Source organism: Macrobrachium rosenbergii, chromosome 2 (genome assembly GCF_040412425.1).
Source record: "Macrobrachium rosenbergii isolate ZJJX-2024 chromosome 2, ASM4041242v1, whole genome shotgun sequence".
NCBI lineage: Eukaryota > Metazoa > Arthropoda > Malacostraca > Decapoda > Palaemonidae > Macrobrachium > Macrobrachium rosenbergii.
In genome coordinates, this window is record NC_089742.1 from 49441771 (window position 1) to 49466770 (window position 25000).

At 38.1% G+C, this 25000-nt stretch overlaps 2 protein-coding genes across 5 annotated transcripts in view; both read right to left on the reverse strand.

Annotated features, from left to right (window-relative positions):
- The window catches only part of LOC136846503 (micronuclear linker histone polyprotein-like), a 625416-nt gene that overhangs the window by 523362 nt on the left and 77054 nt on the right, over positions 1 to 25000 (reverse strand). The window lies entirely within an intron of this gene.
- Positions 10664 to 11170, reverse strand: LOC136843007 (uncharacterized). Its single transcript, XM_067111000.1, has one exon. It carries the CDS (start codon positions 11168 to 11170, stop codon positions 10664 to 10666), a length of 507 nt encoding a protein of 168 aa, XP_066967101.1.

Sequence of the window (25000 nt, forward strand, 5' to 3'; positions counted from 1 at the left end):
GGCAGCGCAAGCGAGCGAGGCTCTCACACGGGTTCTGGGTTAGTTCGGATTTCCACTTCGCTGATGTAATCGTTACCAAAAAAAGGATTTTTGTCAGAAGGCCCACTGTTACATGAACTTCGGCTCCTCAAGGCTGATTAAATAACAAACGTGTGTCTGTGTAAAAAAAAAAAAGTTTTTTCCTTACGCCGAAGCCCTTTCAGAGTTTGGTAATGCAAACTGTGGCGTCGTAATGTTGTTGTAACGTGTTTGTCTGCCTAAAAATTGTATAGCTGATATACGCGGATGGTCATTCGTATGTATGGCTACAGTAAGAGTCTTTTGACAAGTAAGTTCTTAGTATGCATATATAGCCTATATACATACATATATATATATATATATATATATATATATATATATATACATACATATATATATATATACATATATATGTATATATGCATACAATATACATACATATATGTGTATGCATGCATACATATATACATAAGAGCCTGCATACACATATAATATATATATTATTTTTAAATATATACATATGTATATAAATATATTTGTATATATACACATACGTATTGCAATTCAACATTTCCTATTAAGGCAAGATGGAGGCTAATCCATCCTATCAGTCAACTTACTGAAAATCGCAATGAAAACAATTCCAGTCACACACAGAGTAGAACCATCAGAAAACAAGCTTACTGCGTTTACAACTTTGCATATCTTAAGCGATTCTCAAATAATCTGCATTCATCTTTACATTTCCAGCATCAAGTATTCTAAGGAAGCAAGTAACCCAATCCCAGCTATCCGTGCTATGCATAACTGACGGTAATTGGGACCTAAATTTACAGTTGGCAATCTTTCGCGCACCTGGCTAACTGTGGTGTAGCAAAACCTTATTCGCCACTTGAATTACGTTAATTTTCTAGCGTCCGCTAGACCCAGAATAAAAAAAATAGAATAGGAAAATTTGCGCAGCAAGCGCTCCATAGCTCAGTGGATTGGCATTACCAATCGAATGACTGGGGGAATATCTTCTGCGTATCACCCACAAGGCGAGATTATTATAAAATCTCTCTCCACAGCAGCAAAGTTGCTCTACATCTCAATGACGGAGCAGGAGATGATATTATGAAGCACGTTCTCAAATTATATTACAGAGCGTGCTTCGGTAAGTCTACAAATATGGGTAAACTATATCCTCGAGTCGCAATGAATTTTTTTACAAGAACGTAATAAAAAGTGGTATTTGCAGACGCAGTACCGGTGTCGGAACCCAGTTTCGTCATTCACTGGTAACGGAACTGTGACTTGCAAGCACAGATGCAGCATATCTTCGGCTGAGAGAGAGAGAGAGAGAGAGAGAGAGAGAGAGAGAGAAACATACATTCCAATTAGTCTGTAAATTTGAGACTCTCAGACAGCGCTCCCGTACAAGATATTCAATCACACGCTCTGCCATCGTTTTTACTACATCTGTAGTTTTCGATGCGTAATAATTATTTCTTCTAATTAATTTAAACGCCAAGTCTTATTTTCTTCTTCCAGTCTGCAAGCCAACGAAAGTCCTGTAGGAAGCGTAAGGACTCCCTAATCTGTGATAGTTCTGTAGGAGGTTCTAGGACTTCCCTAAATTACGAAGGTCCTGCAGGAGGTGCAAGAACGTTCCTCAACTACAAAAGTCCTGCAGGAGGTGCAAGGACTTTCCTAAGATACAGAAGCCCAGCAAGAAGCAAGAGGACTTCTCTCCAATGAAAGTCCTACAGGAGGGGCAAGGACTTCCCTAATGTACCAAAGTCCTGCAGGAGGTGTAAGGACTTCCCAAATCTATGAAAATCCAGCAGGAGGTGCAAGGACTTCCCAAATCTATGAAAGTCCTGCAGGAGGTGCAAGAACTTCCTAACCTATGAAAGTCCTGCAAGAAGCGCAAGAATTCCCCTAACCTACGAAAGTCCTGCAAGAAGCACGAGGACTTCTCTTCAACCAAAGTCCTGCAGGAGGTGCAAGGACTTCCCTAATCTACAAAGATCCTGCAAGAAGTGCAAGGACTTCCTAACCTATGAAAGTCCTGCAGAAAGCGCAAGAACTTCCCTAATCTACGAAAGTCCTGCAAGCAGCACGAGGACTTCTTTACAACGTAGGCCCTGCAAGAAGCACTAGGACTTCTCCTCAAAGAAAGTCCTGCAGGAAGCGCAAGAACTTCCCTAACCTACGAAAGTCCTGCAAGAAGCACGAGGACTTCTTTGCAACGTATAGGTCCTGCAAGAAGCACGAGGACTTCTCTTCAACCAGAGTCCTGCAGGAAGTTCAAGGACGTCCCTAATCTAGGAAAATCCTGCAGGAGACCAGGGCGAGGCAGGCCTTCCCTCGTCCCACCCCGGGACAGTAATGAATACAAACACGAGACGCGCGCCCTCCGCAAAGACCAGGTTCCGAAGCGTGGCAAGGCCACGATAATGTCACTCCGGCGAAACCCGTTGTCAGGGCTAAACAAACACAGCCTTGGCACGGCAAACAGCTCCAACAAACAGCACCAACAACTGAGATGATGATGATGATGGAGGACAAACGGACGCCGCATGACTGACACAAACAGAAAACCCAAATTTACGCCCAGCTTCAGAGTACGAGAGAGAGAGAGAGAGAGAGAAGATATCGGGGTTCATTCAGTAGAAAAGAACTGAGAGCTGTACAGTTATTACCTCCGCCTAGAGGGTTATGCTCTTAGACTGGTTTGTCCTTGTCTTTGTTAGTTAGAAGTATTACTCGAAAGGTTACGCGTGGATTTCTGCGAGATTTCTGGGAGATACGAATGTAACTTTTTACTTAAGAAAAACCATTTTGGGAGCGAATTGCTGTGTTCAGTGCTGAAGGAACTATAATCCCAAGCATTGTTACCAGAGATTTTAATTATAATATTTACTATTAAACCCTGCAGAGAAACCCTGACTGTTATGTGTCCTCTTAACTCCTAAGATTTCGTCTGGATTCTAATCGATAGAAATATATCCTTACAAGGCGCTGATATTGGCGGAGGTATGCGCTATCTAGGTGTTTTTACTACTTTTCTTCTTCTCATTCTTCTCCCTGTTCTTCTTTTCCTTCTTTTTCTTCTTCTTCTTCTTCTGTGGACCTAGGAACTGGGCTACTTGCTCTGGGAAGCGAAAAAGTTATCTTACGCGCCCATGGCAATCAAACTGATACTCCAGTATGTCTGTCCAGAGAAAAACAGCCAAGACTACAAAGAAATGATTCAGCTTTCTCTCAATTGACAACAGGAAGCGAAATGAGATTATCGTAGACTTCGCCACGATAGAAAAGCTTGAGCACGCCAGCCTTTCCCACGGGATGATGTTTCTGAATAACGGGGCTTGAATAATTCTTCTTGTTTGGTTGGCTTTCTTCAGAAGCCTGTGAATCGTTCACTCTACACCTGGGGGAGAAGTAAGTATATCTTAGTTTAACCAGACCACTGAGCTGATTAACAGCTCTCCTAGGGCTGGCCCGAAGGATTGGATTTATTTTACGTGGCTAAGAACCAACTGATTACCTAGCAACGGGACCTACAGTTTATTGCAGAATCCGAACCACATTATGACGAGAAATGAATTTCTATCACTAGAAATAAATTCTTCTCATTCTTCATTAGCCGGTCTGAGGGGGCGCCCCACTAGATGGGGGGGGGGCGGTCAGCGATATCCAAGTGGGGCGCGAGCCCTAGGGAAAAATTCAAAATTCTCTAATTATATTCGTTATTCTCTTAACAGGAGTCGCTAAGAAGCAGCGTCAAGTATCTCGCTAATTCATCCCCAAGAGAATAAAGACACCCCTTCTCTTTCTCTTTTTTTTTTTTTTTTTCGTCTTCCATTAAATCTGGGAAGGAATTTTACTCATAGATGCAGGGGGGGAGCGGAGGGAAGGACCGACTCTTAGAGGGGGCGTGGTAATAAAAAGGTTAAGAACAACTGATCAACACACTCACCCGACAGCAAGGATATAGGCTACATTCGTTTTTACACACATACATGGACGTCTTCTCACCTATTTGTTGCTAAAGTTACCTCAAACACATGAGTTATGGAACCTCCTTCGAAACAATTCAATTTCTATATTCCTTCGAACAGCTGACCTAAGGTCGTGTCCCACTGCACCTCCGAACATCCACAAGCTAAGATTCTCTTTTGCAGTGATCATATTATGTATTCACTATGAATACATAACATGTATCTGTATTATGTATTCACTGTGCGCTATCACGCGTTTTTAATACTTCTCTTCTTCTTCTTCTTCAACAGACCAATGGTCCTTTAAATTTTTCTAGCCTTCAGAAGGAAGCCTCGTGATGTTCCTTTGCACTTTCAGACCTTGGCCCAGTCATCTCGACTACCCGATATCTGCAGCATTCTGCAACATATTTGTGATGATCTGTGCTGTTATAAGCCTAGAGAGAGAGAGAGAGAGAGAGAGAGAGAGAGAGAGAGAGAGAGAGAGAGAGACTTTACGATCTGCATGTTAATTGAAAGACGAGATATTTGAATTTATATGAAATCGATTAACACAGTGGTCATACATAAGAGAGAGAGAGAGAGAGAGAGAGAGAGAGAGAGAGAGAGAGAGAGAGAGAGAGAGAGAGAGAGAGAGATATCATAAAAGGTGATATACATTGTCTTGTGACCGTCGCCTCAACTTTGAGATGTTTTAAATATACGCACCAATACATAACTGTGCATTTGTTTCTCCCATAATAATAATAATAATAATAATAATAATAATAATAATAATAATAATAATAATAATAATAATAAATAATGCCCTTTAATAAAAGAGAAGGAGCATCCTCAATTTCTATTTACTGCCTCTGACCACTAAAAGAAACAAAGAGAAATGGAACAAGCAACAGAAACAAAAGAATCGAGAGAAGAGATTTTCAGAGCGTCTTTCCATAAGAAAGCCTCGAAGATGCTAAGCTTCCATGTAACCTTAGCCCGGCCAGATCCGAAAAAAAGCCGCAAGACTGCGGTGTTGGACTATAATGTCGATCCAACCAACCAATATTCCGAACTTTCCTTTCAAAGAAAGTCAGCCAAAAGGCCTATACTTTTACGTATCTCAAGTTTCACCACCTTTCCGAGAGAGAGAGAGAGAGAGAGAGAGAGAGAGAGAGAGAGAGAGAGAGAGAGAGAGAGAGAGACCAAACAGTGTAATTTTTAAATATTATATACATCACTTATATCAAAAGAGAGAGAGAGAGAATCAAACAGTATAATTCTTTTAATTGTATCCCTTATTAGAGAGAGAGAGAGAGAGAGAGAGAGAGAGAGAGAGAGAGAGAGAGAGAACACCAGCATTACATTTTTAAAAAATAAACCGAGAATACGAGAGAGAGAGAGACAGAGAGAGAGAGAGAGAGAGAGAGAGAGAGAGAGAGAGAGAGAGAGAGAGAGAGAGAGAGAGAGAGACTTTGACAAAACATCCCAGTTTTTTTTATATATTATTGCACCTATCTTTAAAGGCTTATAAGTCACTTCTCAAACTTCATTACTTATTTGCTCATTAGTCATTTCACACTGCTGATCTAAAACCGTTTTAGACAGCGCCCCAGTACACCAATAACCAGAATCAGTGCGTGCTACTTGCTTTGCAGAGCATCAGCATTTACGTATTTGGTTTCAGTAGCTGCTGTGGCGTAATACCTAGCTCTTGAAGTCGTTCACAACAGGTTTAAGTGCTGAAAGAATACGTTGTTGTTGAATCAACAACGTATATATATATATATATATAATATATATATATATATATATATATATATATATATATATATATATATATATATATATATATATACATATATAAATTATATATATAAATATATCTATATATATACATATATAAATTATATATATAAATATATCTATATATATACATATATATATATATATATATATATATATATATATATATATATATATATATATATATATATTGTTGATTCGTCATTACTTGTCAGTTTCTTATGTTGCTTTCCTTGGCATATGGACGTTCTACTCCGTGAGATCTGTTTTTGCAAATGAATGACATTTTAGGCTTCTTTCATAGGAATGACTTATCATTTTGAATGAAGAATTTTCCTTTTACCGTTTCCATTTAAAGTTCTCCGTCACATTCACCTCCCTTGTGTCTGTCTATTCTCTGCTCATTTTGCCTCATTTACCATAAAAAAAACAAGAAAAAAATGCTTCGAAGTTTCTTCGGCGCAATCGAGTTTTCTATACAGCCGCTACTGCGTATAATCAATGCCACCAAAAATAGATCTATCTTTCGGTGGTCTCGGTATAATGCTGTATGAGCCGCGACCCATGAAACTTAAAACCACGGCCCGGTGCTGGCTTGTCCTATATCATTGCCAAATGCACGATTATGATTAATTTTAACCTTAAATAAAATTAAAGTACTGAGGCTAGAGGGCTGCAATTTGGTATGTTTGATAATTGGAGGGTGGATGATCAACATACCAATTTGCAGCCCTCTAGCCTCAGTAGTTTTTAAGATCTGAGGGCGGAGAGAAAAAGTGCGGACGGACAGACAAAGCCGGCACAATAGTTTTCTTTTGCAGAAAACTAAAATTGATCCACTCATACCTCTACTTTCTCGCAATTCCTAAGATAGCTCCCATTTAAGCAGACACGGTCTGCACGCCATGAAAGGATGTTTCATTATAACCCAAATCTCTCTTGCTGAATATCACTGTTGGAATTTCAACAATCCTTAGCTCCCCGAGTGTCTGTGTGTGTGTGTGACTTGCACATAGGTAATAGGAGAGAGCCAGCGAAGGAAATTACAAGAAATGTTGATCCCCAAAAGATATGCGTTAATTAACACGCACATGATCAATATTTACGACACTATTCCTCTCTCCATTACCCTACTGATCAGGTATTCACTATCATCCTCTGTGTTTCCAAAATGCTGAAAATGAATGGCTGTTTGAATAAAACGGCGAAGAAACTCTATAAATTGAAGATGAGCTGAATTTATAATTGAAATGAGTCTAGGTGTTCGTCTTTCACTACACCCTGGATATAATTACCGAGACAGTATACAATGCCCCAGAGCATGTACACATGAGGAGGTAATCTCCGTCCAAAAAAAAAAAAAAGACGATCGTAATTAGTTATCTCCTAAAGCTAATGAACTCCTCTTTGTGCCATAGCAAAGCCTTCATAAACATCAGCGAAACACAACTATACAATCTTAAAATACATAGTATAACAGACAGAGGGAGACAGACAATTACAATAAAACACAAAAAAATAAACAAACGTAACATCGCACGACTAGTAGACCTTTAACATTTCTTTATCACCTGATATTTTCCTACACGGAAGAAAGTGTTAACTCATTTTTTATTCCAGTTTCTTACACGTCTGCAACCGTTAGTGATCATTCGTACTTTTCGGACTTTCTTTCTCTCTCTCTCTCCATTCTGGGCGCGTGGGTGAACGGGTGCGTGAGTGTCTGGTTGTCACAGCGCTTCGGGCTCTTTGATGAATTTGGAACAATCAAATTATGAGAGAGAGAGAGAGAGAGAGAGAGAGAGAGAGAGAGAGAGAGAGAGAGAGAGAGAGAGAGAGAGAGAGAGAGGGAGGCAGGTGGGGAATTAGGGAGATTGATGATGAGGAGATGATACATATAGTGAGAAGCAGATCATTACAATGATACAGATAGATGTCAAACATTTTATATATATATATATATATATATATATATATATATATATATATATATATAACAATATATTTAGAAATATATAAATATATAAATGTATATATACATATAAAATGTATGTAGGAATATGTGTGTGTACACGTATATGTACTGTATATACATATATACAGTAGAATCTGCTGTTCAGTTTTACCAGATCCGTTTGTAATTGTAATAACCACAATGCCCTCTTAACTTCTCGACACACACACACATATATATATATGTGTGCGTGTGTGTGTGTGTGTAACTCATCCCAAAACAACAAAACAATGAAGGCAAACCCAAAGATATCGGAAGGCCCATCTAAACCAGATTCCAGATGCACAGGAAGGGTTTCTCCTGCAGCAGGTGAGTATTGCAACCACTGATATCCTCGCTTGGTTGAAATGTGACTGATTTGTCACTTTTGGTTTCAGAAAGAAACTGTTGTGCCGGCTTTCTCCGTTTGTCCGCACTTATTTCTGTCCGCACTTCTTCCATCCGCCCTCAGATCTTAAAAAACTACTGAGGCTAGAGGGCTGCAGAGTTGGTATGTTGATCATCCAGCCTCCAATCATCAGACCTGCCAAATTACAGCCCTCTAGCCTCAGTAGATTTTATTTTATTCAAGGTTAATGACAGCCATAATCGTGCATCTGGCAACGATATAGGCCAGGCCACCACCGGCCCGTGGTTAAAGTTTCATGGGCCGCGGCTCATACAGCATTATACCGAAACCACCTAAAGATAGATCTAATTTCGGTGGCCTTGATTATGCGCTGTGCAGAAAACTCGATTGTTCTGCGTATTTTTTACTTGTTTGAATACCTGAAATACCGCGAGGAAAAGATAAGACACAAGACAGCGGTTTCAAGGCATGCACGGATAAGCCTCATCCTTAACTCTAACGACTGGTCATCCCAAGGAGGGTGGATTCATCCTCCTTGGGTCATCCTAACCTCATCCGCTGCGTCGTAGTCATCCAGATTTGAATAACGTACTTTATAATATCAATCCTAGGCTTAGCCATCCCTCTGTAATGTACTCTGTCTTAGCAGGTCGTTGCTGTCACCCATATGAGAATGGATAGAGAGAGAGGATTTCCCGCAATGCAAAATGTTATGAGAATGAATACAAGAAAAGGAAGGATGAATGAGAAAGAGAAGGATGAATGAGAGAGAGAGGATGAATGAGATTTCCGTAATGCAAATGTTATGAGAACGGAGAATACAAGAAAGAAGGAAGAACAGATATATACAGAAAAGAGAGAGAGAGAGAGAGAGAGAGAGAGAGAGACTCGGTCAAAAAGACGACCAGTTGCTTGCCCGTCTTTTACACGGACAGAGAGGCTCCAAGCAAAGCCAAGCAAAGCCAAGCAGCCACCTAATAACACGAGTCAACGTCTCCTACGAACTTGCAGTTGTTGTTGTTGTTGTTGTTGTGGGGGCCACTCTGTTCTAATTCGGTTTCCTTTTACTCAGTACGAAGCTCCACTGAATAAACAATGAACCACGCGCGCAGCCTACATATTCATCAGCAAGTTGAGGGGCATTTGCATACGAAAGACGATGGCAGAGCTCCCCCCACCACCTCCCTCTAACCCCTCCTCCTCCTCCTTCATTATTTCCTCTCCTTCCTCCCCTACGTATGCAGCGATGCCCCTAAATAAACCGCATATTTCTACGATTCATTTCGTTTTGAATGGAAGGGGTAAGGAAGGGACATACAGATTCCTACTCCTCTCCTCCCTCCCTCTGGCCCCCTCCTCCTCCTCCTCCTCCTTCATTACTTCCTCTCCCAAACCTCTCCCTCCTCCCCTATGCAGCGATGCCCTAAATAAACCGCATATTTCTATGATTTATTTCGTTTTGAATGGAAGGTGGGTAAGGTAGGGACATACAGATGCCTACTCCCTCCTTCCCTCTAAACTCCCCCCTCCTCATCCCCAACCGGCCATCACTGCTTAGTGCCATATTAAAATACAACATAATCCAGGACGGCGATTAACTTGGCGACATGTGTCAGAGTCAGGCGCCACTCTGAAGAATAATCTAATTACAGGACTTGAGGAGGGTTTTATATAAACAAGAAGAATCTCAGCCAAAATCTGGATTTAATATATTTATCTGTCTATCTGTCTGTCTATGTAACTATCTAACTATCTATTTATATTCGTATGTGTAGATATAATATATATAAATAAATAAATATATCTATACATATATTTACACACATATATATATATATATATATATATATATATATAATATATATATATATATATATATATATATATATATATATATATATACAAAGTGTTAATCTACAAAGAGGGTACCTATTTCTAAGACCACACCAAAGTTCCGATAGGGGAAAAAAGAAGGAATATTCATCTGATTATTTTGTCCGTTACCAATCATAAATTGTCTATTTTCAGTCCTACGTCTTTTATTATAAACTACCACACGAAGGTCATCCCTTAAGAAAAATGAGGAATGTCTAAAGCATCACGTCTTTCCACGAAAAAGGAAAAAAAAAATCTTTTAGGCCAGAAAACGAAAACCCAACTATACTCTTTCAAATACTGATCTTCTCACCGAGCCTCATAAATCACGCGTCAACACTGAGTCTGGCTGTCGGTTACCGCCACACACCTGCTAATGATATTCCCGAGCATTTCGGCTCGTTAAGTCTCCGGCGATGTCGAATCTCTCGTTTTCTCACGCTCCTGTTTCTGTAGAGTCTCTTGGACAGGAATGCTGGCGAACTCTGGTCATTAGAAAGTGACCCCCACGTCTTTTCGATGCAGTGATGCTGGGGTAGATGGTATTTCTGTTTTGCATAGCTTTTCTCTGTTCGTCTCTACGGATTGTGGGTTTATCTCTAGCTTTAGATATCTCTTTTACAATGCTTATCTCTTTACATCTCTACAGCTTGTGGGTTTATCTCGAGCTTTTGACATCTCTCTTTTACAAAGTTTATCTCTAACCATCTCTACAGATTGTGGATTTATCTCTAGCTTTTGACATTTCTCTTTTACAAGCTCATCTCTACAGATTGTGGGTTTATCTCTAGCTTTTGACATCTCTCTTTTACAATGCTCATCTCTAGCCATCTCTACAGATTGTGGGTTTATCTCTAGCTTTTGACATTTCTCTTTTACAAGCTCATCTCTACAGATTGTGGGTTTATCTGTAGCTTTTGACATCTCTCTTTTACAATGCTCATCTCTAGCCATCTCTACGGATTGTGGGTTTATCTCTAGCTTTTGACATTTCTCTTTTACAAGCTCATCTCTACAGATTGTGGGTTTATCTCTAGCTTTTGACATTTCTCTTTTACAATGCTCATCTCTACAGATTGTGGGTTTATCTCTAGCTTTTGATATCTCTCTTTTACAATGCTCATCTCTAGCCATCTCTACAGATTGTGGGTTTATCTCTAGCTTTTGACATTTCTCTTTACAAGCTCATCTCTCTACAGATTGGGGTTTATCCTCTAGCTTTTGACATTTCTCTTTTACAATGCTCATCTCTACAGATTGTGGGTTTATCTCTAGCTTTTGACATCTCTCTTTTACAACGCTCATCTCTAGCCATCTCTACAGATTGTGGGTTTATCTCTAGCTTTTGACATTTCTCTTTTACAAGCTCATCTCTACAGATTGTGGAGGTTTACCTCTAACTTTTGACATTTCTCTTTTTAATGCTCATCTCTACAGATTGTGGGTTTATCTCTAGCTTTTGATATCTCTCTTTTAAAAAGTTTATCTGTAGCCATCTCTACAAATTGTGGGGTTACCTCTAACTCATCTCCATGCATGCCAACAACCGGAAAGTGAGTCTTTTATATTTTTCTATTATTTTCGGGTCTTGTTTAGGATGCCATGTCGCTGGAGAGTGAAATAGTGTCCTCAGTTAATTATACACAGGGCACAGCATCCTTCGGGGAACCCCTTCGTCTAACTAACAAAGACGTCATCCAGCATCAGCGGCAGCAACATCCCCTCCGGAGCATCGCTGACGTTTGTTTATTTGGGCCATTTGTTGTCACAGGAGACGCCCAAGACGAAGACTAGACATGACATCATTTCCCCTATCCCCCTCTCTCTCTCTCTCTCTCTGTGCCCCGCGTGCGTCTGTGCGTTCCCCTTTAAGGTCTTTCATTCCCTAATGTGCTTCTTCAAACCTTCTGGTTGCTTTGGCCGAAGTCCTTTTCAATTATGCAACATCTCTCTCTCTCTCTCTCTCTCTCTCTCTCTCTCTCTCTATCATGAGTCTTTCTTGAACAGCGAAAGCACGCCCGGGTACGCCGCGTACATAGCAACCACGGGTCGGCCTTTCAGATGCGGACTCTAGGGTTCGCATTGAGAATCCTGCTTATATAGTTTAATACTTTATCACTGTGATACACCGATTCATTCATTCATTCATTCATTCATTCGTCCCCGTTATCAGTATAGTTGAATACTGTATTATTGTATTTAACTGATTCATCCATTCATTCATTCGTCCCCTTTATCAATACCGTTTAATACTGTGTCATTGTGATTAACTGATACATTCATTCATCCATTCATTCATTCGTCCCCGTTATCAATATAGTTTAATACTGTATTACTGTGTTTAACTGATTCATCCACTCATTCATTCGTCCCCTTTATCAATACCGTTTAATACTGTGTCATTGTGATTAACTGATACATTCATTCATCCATTCATTCATTCGTCCCCGTTATCAGTATAGTTTAATACTGTATTACTGTGATTAACTGATTCATTCATCCATCCATTCATTCATTCGTCCTCTTTATCAATACAGTTTAATACCGTATTAATGTGATTAACTGAGTCATTCATTCATCCATTCATTCATTCGTCCCCTTTATCAATACAGTTTAATACCGTATTAATGTGATTAACTGAGTCATTCATTCATCCATTCATTCATTCGTCCCACCTATCAATATAGTTTAATACTGTATCAGTGTGATTAACTGATTCCTTCATTCATCCATTCGTCCCCGTTTTCAATAACAATAAAGGTGAAGGACTCCACAATGGCGCAAGGATAAACATATATTAGGATTATATATATGCAAAACGAGAGCTTTCGAGAACCTGGTCGATTCTCCATCTCAATCTCAGATTGAGAAGGAGAATCGAGCAGGTTCCATTTACACCATTGTGGATTTCTTCACCATTTTAGTGACTCATGTCATTATGAGATTTTTATGAATAATAAAAATGACATCATACTTTATTTCAGCTCGGGATTACACAAAATGACAGACTACATATACAGCGACGGAAAAGACAAAGTTGGAGTAGCATCAACAACTAATAATAATATAATAATTATGTACAGGTATATGAAGAAAAGAAGACTGCGTATGTATACATTAAGCAATGAGACTTACTGTATACGTAAGACAATAACTGACATAAAATGGAAGACTGCAGTATCTGCAAAAATACAGAACTGAGAAAAACGGTAGATACTCCCTTGCCTTACTACTGATTTTGCAGATACTGCAAACGAGATCCCCTAAATACTCGTGGAAGGTATTGAAGAATCATTCAGAAACTGCAGTAACTTGTGTATTAGTGTTTCAGGAGCCCAATAGTTGGCATATCTCAATTTCGAAAATTCTGCAGATACTGTAGTTTTCCATTTTAGGGCAGAATGGCTGACAACAGCATCCGGTGGGTCACGCGAGAAAAAAAAAAAAAAGGAGATTTAAGGCAAAGAATAAGGACAATGCAGAGAATGCAAGACGCGAAGCATTCAAGATGCAAAACTTCCGGATACCATTAATCACCCAACTTCTTGAAGGAGCAATAAAAAGTTCGGACGATAATCCTCTGCCTAACTTTCGGAAAGCTCTACAGGTGGGCTTTTTTTTTCACGGAGCAAAGGTAGGTTTTGCTTGGTGCGATTATCGTTCAACGATCTTCGTTCATGGACTAATAGTGATCGTTCATGGATTAATGATGATCGTTCGTGGATTAATGATGGTCGTTCATGGATTAACGATGGTCGTTCATGGATTAACGATGGTCGTTCATGGATTAACGTTGATCGCTTATGAATTAACGATGATCGTTCGTGGATTAACGATGGTCGTTCATGGGTTAACGATGATCGTTCGTGGATTAACGATGATCGTTCATGGATTAACGATGATCATTCATGGATTAATGATGATCCTTCATGGATTAACGATGATCGTTCATGGATTAACGATGATCGTCCGCGGATTAACGATGGTCGTTCATGGATTAACGATGATCGCTCATGAATTAACGATGATCGTTCGTGGATTGACGATGATCGTTCACGGATTAACAATGATCGTCAAACGATTTTTAGAGCGCTAATTTGCTTGTTTTTTTTTTTATTTGGCTCTTTTGCTTTGAGCGACTGACATAGCGAATTAGTGCTCTAAAAATCGTTTGACGATCATCGTTAATCCATGAACGATCATCGCTGAGCGTTAATCGCGCCGTGCAAAACCTACCTTAAGGCCTCACTCCTCATGAGATAAGGGAAAGCTGCGGAAAAACTGAAAAACTGAAAATAGAAGAGACGAAAAGGGAGGCATTATGGATGTTTTTCCATGGAAATGATATCCATTTATCCAGTGTTTTTTCATATTTCGTCCGAATGCTACTAGTGATAGTACGCCCACAGTCACCTCAGGGACTAGAGTGGGCGGAATTGGAGAGGATTTCGAAGGTGAATTATAAATATATGCAGCAATAAACATTTTATGGAGTTTTACCTGGAAACATCAAGAAACCTTCCGCCTACCCAATGGGCAAAGCGTATATACACGCTGACCTTCGTATCTGCTACCTAATTTGGTCAATACAGTATATCCTGAATCGACAAATGTGATTTTGTTCTACCATATAAAAACTCGCAAGTCACTTTCCATTCGCAGTCAGTTCAAGCATGGGGGACGAAATTAATTTTGATACTTGCACTCAAAATTAATCACAATACGAGAACAAAGGTGAATTTGCCTTTCAACCAAAAATCAGCCAATCATTTTCACTTTAAGGTCATCCAAAGCATGAAGAATCTTGGCTAAGAAAAGGGTTGAAATGAAAGTAACTGATTTGATGAATCTACAGAAGAATAAATTTAGCGCTAAAAGTGGTTCAAGCATGAACACTGAACTCTAAAAATTCACATTTCCACAAGCATGTAAAACCGTTTCAAAAGCTTCTAACAGGCATCTAATTATTCACTGACATCTTAACGAACCCTAAGGACCAATAGTTGACTTTCGAAATTGTTCAGGAAGTTACTGAAACTTAGTTAAAAGGAAAAAAATATTTTCGCCGCGTCGTAATTAACTAACAGCAGCGCGAGAGTTGAAGCTTATGACCAAGGCTCTTGACAAATAGCTCATACTCTCTCAGGCCTCAGTGTGACCCACTGCTACTTACACCGGGAAGTTTGAACCTTTACAAGACAGGGTCACGGACCTTGAATGACCCTACGATCAACAAAGCTCCCTTGAATGGAATATAGAATTTAGTCCAAAGGCCAAGCACTGGGACCTATGAGGTCATTCAGCGCTGGAAAGGAAACTGAGAGTAAGTAGGTTTGAAAGGTGTAACAGGAGGAAAACATCGCAGTTGCACTATATGCAATAACTGTTAGGAGAAGGTGGATAGCAAGATGGAAGAAAGATAACATGAATGGAGGTACAGTAAAAGTTATGAAAGGGGTTGCAGCTAGGGGCCGAAGGGACGCTGCAAAGAACCTTTCATAAAGCTCCCTTGATGCGGGCTCAGGGTCGTTACGAGTGACATGAAGTCTCGCGGAAATGATACTTCGTGTTATATTTTCTAATTAACGGGGTCGTTCCTCGCGTAGGGATTTTACACTCGAAGAAACCATTGGCTGATTCCTCGTTACAGAGCAATGGATTATAAAAGCTGAAAGGTTTTTTATATTGGGAAATAATGATGACCATTGCATGCAAGGCATCTGCTGGATATTTGCAACAAGGTCGAATACCGTTGTAACAATTTGGTATCATACAAAAATTCATAAACAATCTAAACCTAATTGCACAGAGAGAGAGAGAGAGATGATTAGGCGATACAACCTGACTCCAAAGAACTGAACAGGTGATACCGAGTGTAAATGCGCGAGAGAAAACAATGAACAGGTGATAGGGAACCCTAACCATATATACACATACTGACAGACGGATGGATTGATAGACAGAGATAGACAGAGAGAAAGATAGACAGAGAGATAGATAGACAGACAGATAGACAGACAGATAGATAGAGTTTTTCTTTATTAGCACTGAGTCACCAGAGGTAACATGAAGTTCCTGTAACCCGGAGGAGGCCCTACCTAAGAGACGTGTATGTGCGTGTATGTGTGTGTGCGTTTGTGTGTGTGTGTATCCACCATATGGCACCATGTTAACCCCTCCGCAACTCCGCCATCATCATACACACCATTAGCAAAACCTGATCGCTGGCGACCACCTACGTATGTGCGTGTGCGTATGTTGGTGTATGTGTGTGTGTATGTGTATGTGCGTGTGTACGTGTGTATCCACACGCAATCCTTATATCATTAAGCTCCTTCCGAAGTTCCGTTCGTCGATCACCGTCACCATCATCATCACCATCGTGTGGATCCCCCGTCAATATCCGTCATCGCGCGGCTACCTGTCAATTTCTATCGGCGATTGGATTCCCATCGATTGCCCCTCGCCCCTTACCTCCCACACCCCGCCCCCCTCCCCACTCGAAACGGCTCCATCGTGTCAAAACCTAAATAAGATTCTCCACTACATGTACGGAGGGCGTCCTCCCATTCACCAGTGAGAGGAGATCTCGTTGTCATCACTAAATACAGGAAGAAAAGTGGTTTTGCTTTTAATTGGGGAGGACAGTGGGCTGGGGAACCCAGTGCCCTTACCTGATCCAGTCTCGAAGAAAGCAAGGAAAAGGGAAGAGAGAAAGAAGGCTCGAAGAAAGCAAGAAAAAGGAAAGAAAGAAAGAAGGCTCCAAGAAAGCAGGAAGGATGAAAGAAAGAAGGCTCGAAGAAAGAAAGGAAAAGGGAAGATAGAAAGAAGGCTCGAAGAAAGCAAGAAAAAGGAAAAAAGAAAGGAGACTCCAAGAAAGCAAGAAAAAGGAAAGAAAGAAGGCTCGAAGAAAGAAAGAAAAATGGAAGAGAGAAAGGAAGACTCGAAGACAGAACAAGGGAAGAGAGAAAGAAAATGAGTCTGCGCACGCAGAGGTATAATGTATCTGTTCTTTTAAATGCGTACTGATCTTTCATTGTCGGTTCCTAAGACTAATCCTTCTATTTCAATCTAAGGGACGATAACTATGTTGAAAACGCAAACTTTTCCCAGAAGCTTTCATCATAAACTCCCACCAGAACTATTACGCATGAAGCAAAAGAAATATAACTAATATACAAAAAAAATTCAGTTCTCACCATCATTATTATATAATTATAAAATCATATAACTTCTAGATTCACCACAATGGTGAAACAAATCTACGATGATGGAAGTGTAAAGTTTCTATTTAAATATACAAAGCTGCGTATATTTACTGTAAATATATGTTTTACACTTACATCATTGGGGCTTTGATTCACCGTTATTATTGCTAATTATTGCATTACAAACAGGTGCTTCCACCTTGAAATAGATGGTCTTTATTATTATTATTATTATTATTACTGGAGAAACAAATCCACAGTTATGTATATGTACATATGTTTAAAGATAACACTGTACAGATAGCTTTCAGGGAATCTGTACAGTCTTATCTAAACATATGTACATATACATAACTGTGATTTGTTTTCCGATAAAAACTCACGCTACTGTATTTTATTATTATTATTATTATTATTATTATTATTATTATTATTATTATTATTATTATTAACAAACAATCATACAACCAGCGTAAGAAATGCTATCAACTCAGAACAAAAGCCTAAACGAAATAAATGCCCATATGTTAATGAAAAATCAACATAACAAGAACGAAGGGCATAACAAACAACTTGCAAATATGACTTCCCAATACTGCCCAGAGACATAAAAGGAAAAAAAAAAAAAATCCGTCGGAAAACCAACTCATTATTCCCCATCAAATTTCCCGGTTCTGATGTAACGCTGTATTGGAATGAGATCCGGTTCGCATTCCACGTTTTCATTAGGGACGAATGGGGTACTCTATCCCAATTTTACTATGATGCAATGCACTGTAATGAAGCTTTTACTCTTTGGCTACAGGAGATGAGGCATGGCTGAAAACAACGCTCACTACAAAAAATAAAAACACTATGAAGATCAGAGCTTGTTTCTAGTAATAATATATAAGTATATATATATATATATATATATATATATATATATATATATATATATATAACCCTCTACAATGAAACACAAGTGCTGATGATTTTATCTCGAACAAATAGCATCAACTGCCAATCTTCCTGCGATGTCGAGCTACATACAATCATTCGACCATGTGGAAGCAATTTCCTCATATCCATGCTGCACTCATATCGAAAGGAAGGCAATCTGTTCTGTACGATTTTCAATGACTTGAACCTGTTTATTCGAAAAGCATATGGGCAATCGTATTTTCGTTTTGTTAACATAAATTTAACATGGTAATCAATTCGTTGATATGGCCACGAAGACTCGTGTATTCTTGTCGATAGTATACATGCATGAAACGGAGGTCTTTTAGCATACATGAATACATATTATGATGCGTTCGTTTCGGTATTATACATGCGCATAACCATGCACACACATTCGAACACCAAGTTGGGAGCATAAAACGAGGCAATTACGTCAAATGAAGATCATTCCCTTCTGCTCCCACTATTAAGGTCAAAAGAACTCTTACTCCAACAATGATTCTTTCTTCAAATATTTCGTAAACGTCCCCGTACGTGTGTAGATACGTTGCCTTGGAGTGAGGGCAAGGGAGAGAGAGAGAGATGGGAGGGAGGAATGGGAGAGGCAAGATATTTGAGAGAGGAGACTAAAGGAGCCACATGGCCCTGCTGTGCCTTTACCGTTAACCCATGTGTCTCTGTCTGAATGTCTGTCAATACTCCCGCAGGACGTATAGCTAATCTCCTTTTAACATCGACACGAAGCACCGTAACAGGGTGGGGAATGGCCCTATATGTACAATGTTCTCCTCATGGTGTCATGCTGGAATATATTCAGCCGCTTTAAAATTCTGCACCTGATTCAAATTTCATCATACATTCTCAGTCAGCCTTCTCAAACGTTCAGCGTATTGTAAGTGTATGTTTTGACGAGTTTGTGTGGAACAGTGTCACTTAATCCGTGTTTGAAATATAAATTTTAAAAATTTTAGATGTAAATTTTAAAAATTTCAAATATAAATTTAAAAAAATTTTAAATATAAATTTCATCACACATTCTCAGCCAGCCTTCTCAAACGTTCAGCGTATTGTAAGTGTATGTTCTGATGAGTTTGTGTGGAACAGTGTCACTTAATCCCTGTTTTAAATATAATTTTAAAAATTTTAAATATAAATTTTAAACATTTCAAATATAAATTTTAAAAATTTTAAATATAAGTTTTATATATTTTACATATAAATTTTAAAATTTTAAATATAAATTAAAAAAATTTAAATATAAATTTTAAAATTTTTAAATATAGATTTTAACAAATTTTAAATACAAACTTAGAAAATCCTAAATATCAATTAAAAACATTTTAAACATAAATTTTAAACTTAAATATAAATAATATAAATTTTAAACATAAATAAAAAATATTTAAAAAACACAGTCGATATACAACTTCTGCACCGAAATTTAAACCTTGTGACCCATATGAAAAAAAGGAGGGTTAATTATGCCAACTTACGTATCTAACAAGCTTTCGGAACGCTTAACAAACATCTAACGATACGGGAAGGTTCAACATCGATCCCACAAGAAGAGTCTGCAAGAGTAGCAGACGTCACGTCTCTGACGAGTTTCTCAAAAACATTGTTTAAATCAGGTCTAAAAGAATGGTGCAATGTAAATAGAGAGGGATTATGTGCTGTTGATGAGGCTTCCGTGTACGTGTATAAAGTGGCACCATGATTGCGAAAGCGCCCTGTTTAATATGATAAAACTACTGTGTTCTCAAACAAGGACTGATGCCACTGACGTCACTGCAATGAACGTGGATATAATGAGGCACTTGTATTGGTCCACAGGGCAGCAAATGACCGTGAAAAAAGTTTATTTTTAACGAAAAAAAAAAAAAAAAAGTCGACGTGCTGACGAGGCCTTTTGCGTATTTTTTTCGTTTACAAAAGAAGTTTTTTTTTTAGGAAACCCAAAAATAGGTCCAACTTTAATCCAGGCGCTAAAGAAAAAAGAAGGGTAGTGACTATGGTTTTTTTTGCCGTTGTTATTCTTGGAAGGAACCGTTTATTGGTGAAAAAATAAAAGGGAGAATTTTTTTTTACGCTTCCCGAATACACTTCTCAAGGTAATAGGAAAGAATTTTTTTTTTTTTTTGTAAGGATTTCGATACTTAACAGAATTTATAGAAAATGCTGGCGATACAAATAAAAATGGAGATTTGAAACTAGAGTCTCTGAATTTACAACAGCCAACAGAAATATATTGGATGATAGTTTCGTCCGTTATAATAATAATAATAATAATAATAATAATAATAATAATAATAATAATAATAATAATAATAATAATAATAATAATAATAATAATAATAATAATAGCAGTGAGTAGGAAAAACCACACCAATAATAATAATAATAATAATAATAATAATAATAATAATAATAAATAATAATAATAATAATAATAAATAATAATAGGAAAAAGCAACGCCAGCCAATAATAATAATAATAATAATAATAATAAATAATAATAATAGTCAAAAACTTAACAGCAAAATAATACAAAAAACAAAACAAAAATAACGCGAAATAAAACCAGGCATACAGGTAGCCCAACAGGTAAACATGTACCTGGAAAGACAAAAGTAGAGTCCATCCACCCCGGGCTTAAAAAAAAAAAAAAAAGCCAGCGGAAAAAAAAACAGAAAAAAAAATGAAAGTGGCTTCAATAAAAAGTAATTTGGAAGTATTCAATGCGCGCAGCCAATGAATTAGGAAAATTCACTTTACGTCCCGCGTTCCCGAGTGATTATGTATGCCTTCCCAATTTCCCTCCAAATAACAGACTGCCATCGTCACAAAAGGGTGGTCCGGTAAAAAAAAAAACATATAAAAAGTTGATTGATTAATTGAGAATTATCCGGTATCTCCGATAAAAAAGAAAAAGATAAGTTGGGAGTGTTGATGATACACGGACAATGTTAAGAAAAAATAACCTGTAAACTCTTGAGTAATGGGTTGCGCTCTATCTTTCCACTGCGGACGATTTCTGAAAGAAAGCTGCTGTTTGTTTTATATAATGGATAAAAGCCTGAAGATCTTTATACTTAATAAAAACAAGTAAAAATGTGACGAAGCTTCTTCGGCGCAATCGAGTTTTCTGTACAGCCGCTACACCGTATAATCTAGGCTACCGAAATTGGATCTATCTCTCGGTGGTCTAGGTATAATGCTGTATGAGCCGCGGCCCATGAAGCTTTAACCACAGCTATCTTTAGCCTTAAGTAAAATAAAAACTACTGTGGCTACAGGGCTTCAATTTGGTATGTTTGATGAGTGGGGTGGATTATCAACATACTAATTTGCAGCCCTCTAGCCTCAGTAGTTTTTAAGATCTGCGGGTGGACAGAAAAAGTGCGGACGGACAGACAAAGCCAGCACAATAGTTTTCTTCTGCAGAAAACTAGAAAATGAAAAGGAACAAGAATCCCTCTTAAATAATAACTTTATTTCTCCTGGCACAATTAACCGTAGTAACTTCGATCCTACCATATTAATTCCGTTTATATAACCCTCGCCCCTTCTTGTTTATTGCTCTTGAAGTTTGCCATAAAGCGCGCGCAAACGCGCAGTAAGTTTAAAATAACGCGCGCAAATGCGCAGTAAGTTTAAAATAACGCGCGCGTCAGCAAAAGACTCGAACAAATAAAGGTCCTACGACAGTCCTTAATCGCCGGATACCAATTTAGTGGGGGTAATTACATGCCATTAATTTTAAGCAAATAAGCTTAGTGGATGCTCTCTTCCCCCCAACTCCCCGCCCCCCCTCCCCGCCCAACCCCCGTTTCTCCCATAGCAAGCCCGTATCTTGTCCCGCTTCCAACCGCCTCTATCTCTCTCTCTCTCTCTCTTTCTCTCTCTCTCTTTCATGCTTCTAACCCTATCGCTCTCTCTCTCTCTCTCTCTCTCCTCCTCACTCTTCCTCCTCCCAACATTCTCTCTCTCTCTCTCTCTCTTGCTTCCAACTCTCTCCCTCTCCTTTTCCCCCACCCCCTTTCTCTCTCTCTCTCTCTCTCTCTCTCTCTCTCTCTCTCCTCCCCTTCTTACTTTCTCTCTCTCTTCCTCCCCTCTCTCCCCATCTCCCTCCTTTTTCTTACCCATCTCTCTCTCTCTCTCTCTCTCTCTCTCCCCCTAAGTAGTAAATTTACAGCCCCAGGCAGTACTTCTGGAAGCTACTGTAGTTGGTTCGCAGCGAGACAGACACAGAGTTCCACACAAACAACGACATTAGGAGCAGAGTTTCGAACACTTCCTGCAGATTTGGGTCCGGGGAAGGCTTCGAGGGACATCGGAATGGTTGGTTACCGCGACGTTATTTAGACGGAGCAAAACGTCCCTCGTCGTTTCCAACTCGATTTCGTCTCAAAAAATAAATAAATAAAGTCTTGCAGTTAAGGTTTGGGTTCTGAATAGGTTCACCATCTACGTCAGCATCGCCATTATTATTATTATTATATTATTATTATTATTATTATTATTATTATTATTATTATTATTATTATTATTATTATTATTATTATTATTATTAAGCGATTTTCCCTTTCTAGGAGAAAAATGGGGCTGGCCTGAGAGGTGTGTTTACGACAAAATAAATAAACAAAAATCTTGCAGTTAATATTTTGATTCTGAATAAATTCACCATCATCATCAGATCATCATCATCATCGTTATTATTATTATTATTATTATTATTATTATTATTATTATTATTATTAAGAAATTCTCATTATCACGAGGTGATTTACGAGAGGGGGAAAAGAACTGAACCAAAAACATATTATCAAAGAAGTTGGACAGCTAAGCACGAAGACACCCTAGATTAAATCTGAAAAGTAAAAGAGGGAAATCATCGCAGCTACATGCCAAAACAGGGTAAGCACTCTACAGGCACCAGCCTTCCTGAGGGGATGATTAAAACATTCATTAAATTCCTCTCTCCCGTCGGAACGATACTTGGCTATTCCGCTACGGCAGATGGGATCAAGTTACCAGCTTTGGTTGAAAGTGGTGTACCGAGCAAGTCAAGAATTCAGCTTTACACTTTATTTCCACGTGTAGGAAAGTAGTTTCCACTTTCTTCTGTATTATTATTATTATTATTATTATTATTATTATTATTATTATTATTATTCTAGGTTACTGCATTCTGCCAGAAAAATCAATTATCGGAAAAATAGAGAAAACCCTATATAAATTGAATGCCGCTACCTATTATTATTATTATTATTATTATTATTATTATTATATTATATTATTATTATTACGTCACAACCCCGCCAAGCCATTTAAGAGAAAAGGAGAAAACAAGGAGAATGCAATAAATAATAAATTACAAAGCAGCGGTTAATTATAAACAAACATAAACCGCAAATATAAAAATCAAGATCAACTTGCACACCGCTTATTTGTTAACTATTAATAATATTCTTATTAACACTGAACATGCCTCTTTCGCAGATCTTCAGAGGTCTGGGATGATATTTTTTTATTTTTTTTTTATTTTTCTGACTCTCCACCTCTGGTTTCTCCTTCGAGCCTGGGCAAGATTGGGCACTGTGCTGTCTGAGCTACTAATATCTGTATTTAAACAAGTATAAAGACGCGTTACGTTATCTAATGTTAAAAAATGCATTCATACATACATGTAGATTCGGACATACAGTATGTATATATATATATATATATATATATATATATATATATATATATATATATATATATACATATACATACACACACACATTGGTCTGTCACACTGAATTCAACATGTGGAAAATTTACATAATCTTCGACTGGGTGTTTTAGAAGGTTTAACTCCCATCCACAGAATTTAGATTTTTTAGTCATTATGAACGTACCCAATTCTCCATCATGCTCGCAAACCTAAACCAACGAGAAAGCTATCATATATTTTAATAAGTTTTATGAGAAAAATATTTTAAGTTTGCAAACGTAGCCTAGAGAAAAATCCATCATAAAGTTTTCAATGATTCTACAAAAATCAGCGATTCTAAATGGTAAAATATTTCAAAATATAAAACTAACGAAAACTAGTAATTATTCGCAATCGATGCAGAGGATCACAATTATTTCATAATGATTACTAATTTTTCTACACATTCTCTTTTAAGATGAAGAAAATTCATCGCATGCACTGTCAACCAATTCTGCAGATTATTCCATACTTATATCGCTTTGGAGATTCATAACGTAAAATCCGTACCAGTTTTGCTAAACGTCAACAACCCCCAAATACAGAACTGCATAAAAAGCATTCTCGAGCAATTCTTGCTAACAGTAGCAACCCCATTTTATATATAAAAAATTATCCACCCCAAAATTTATATAAAAAAAATTATCACAAAATACAGAACTACATAAAAAGCATTCTCGAGCAATTCTTGCTAACAGTAGCAACCCCATTTTATAGCAAAATTATCACCCCAAAATTTATATAAAAAAAATTATCCAAAAACAGAAAAGTACATGAAAAGCATTCTCGAGCAATTCTTGCTAACAATAGCAACCAAACATACCAGTATCCCAAAATATAAAAGCATTCTATATTTTAAATCATATTTAGAATTATTACATAAAATTCCAACCATTCCTGCTAACATTTCGTGCAAGACTTGAGCAAGGCTGGGCGAGGAGAGAAAAAATTCATCAGGGGAAAATGTCCCCTTCCTTTAACGACGGGAGGAGAGAGAGAGAGAGAGAAAAGGAAGTCTCCCGGAGACAGGTACATCGATCATCATTATCTAA

Coding starts and splice junctions, on each gene's coding strand:
- LOC136843007 (XM_067111000.1), bottom strand. CDS start 11,170: ATGGCTAGAGATGAGCATTGTAAAAGAGAGATATCAAAAGCTAGAGAT.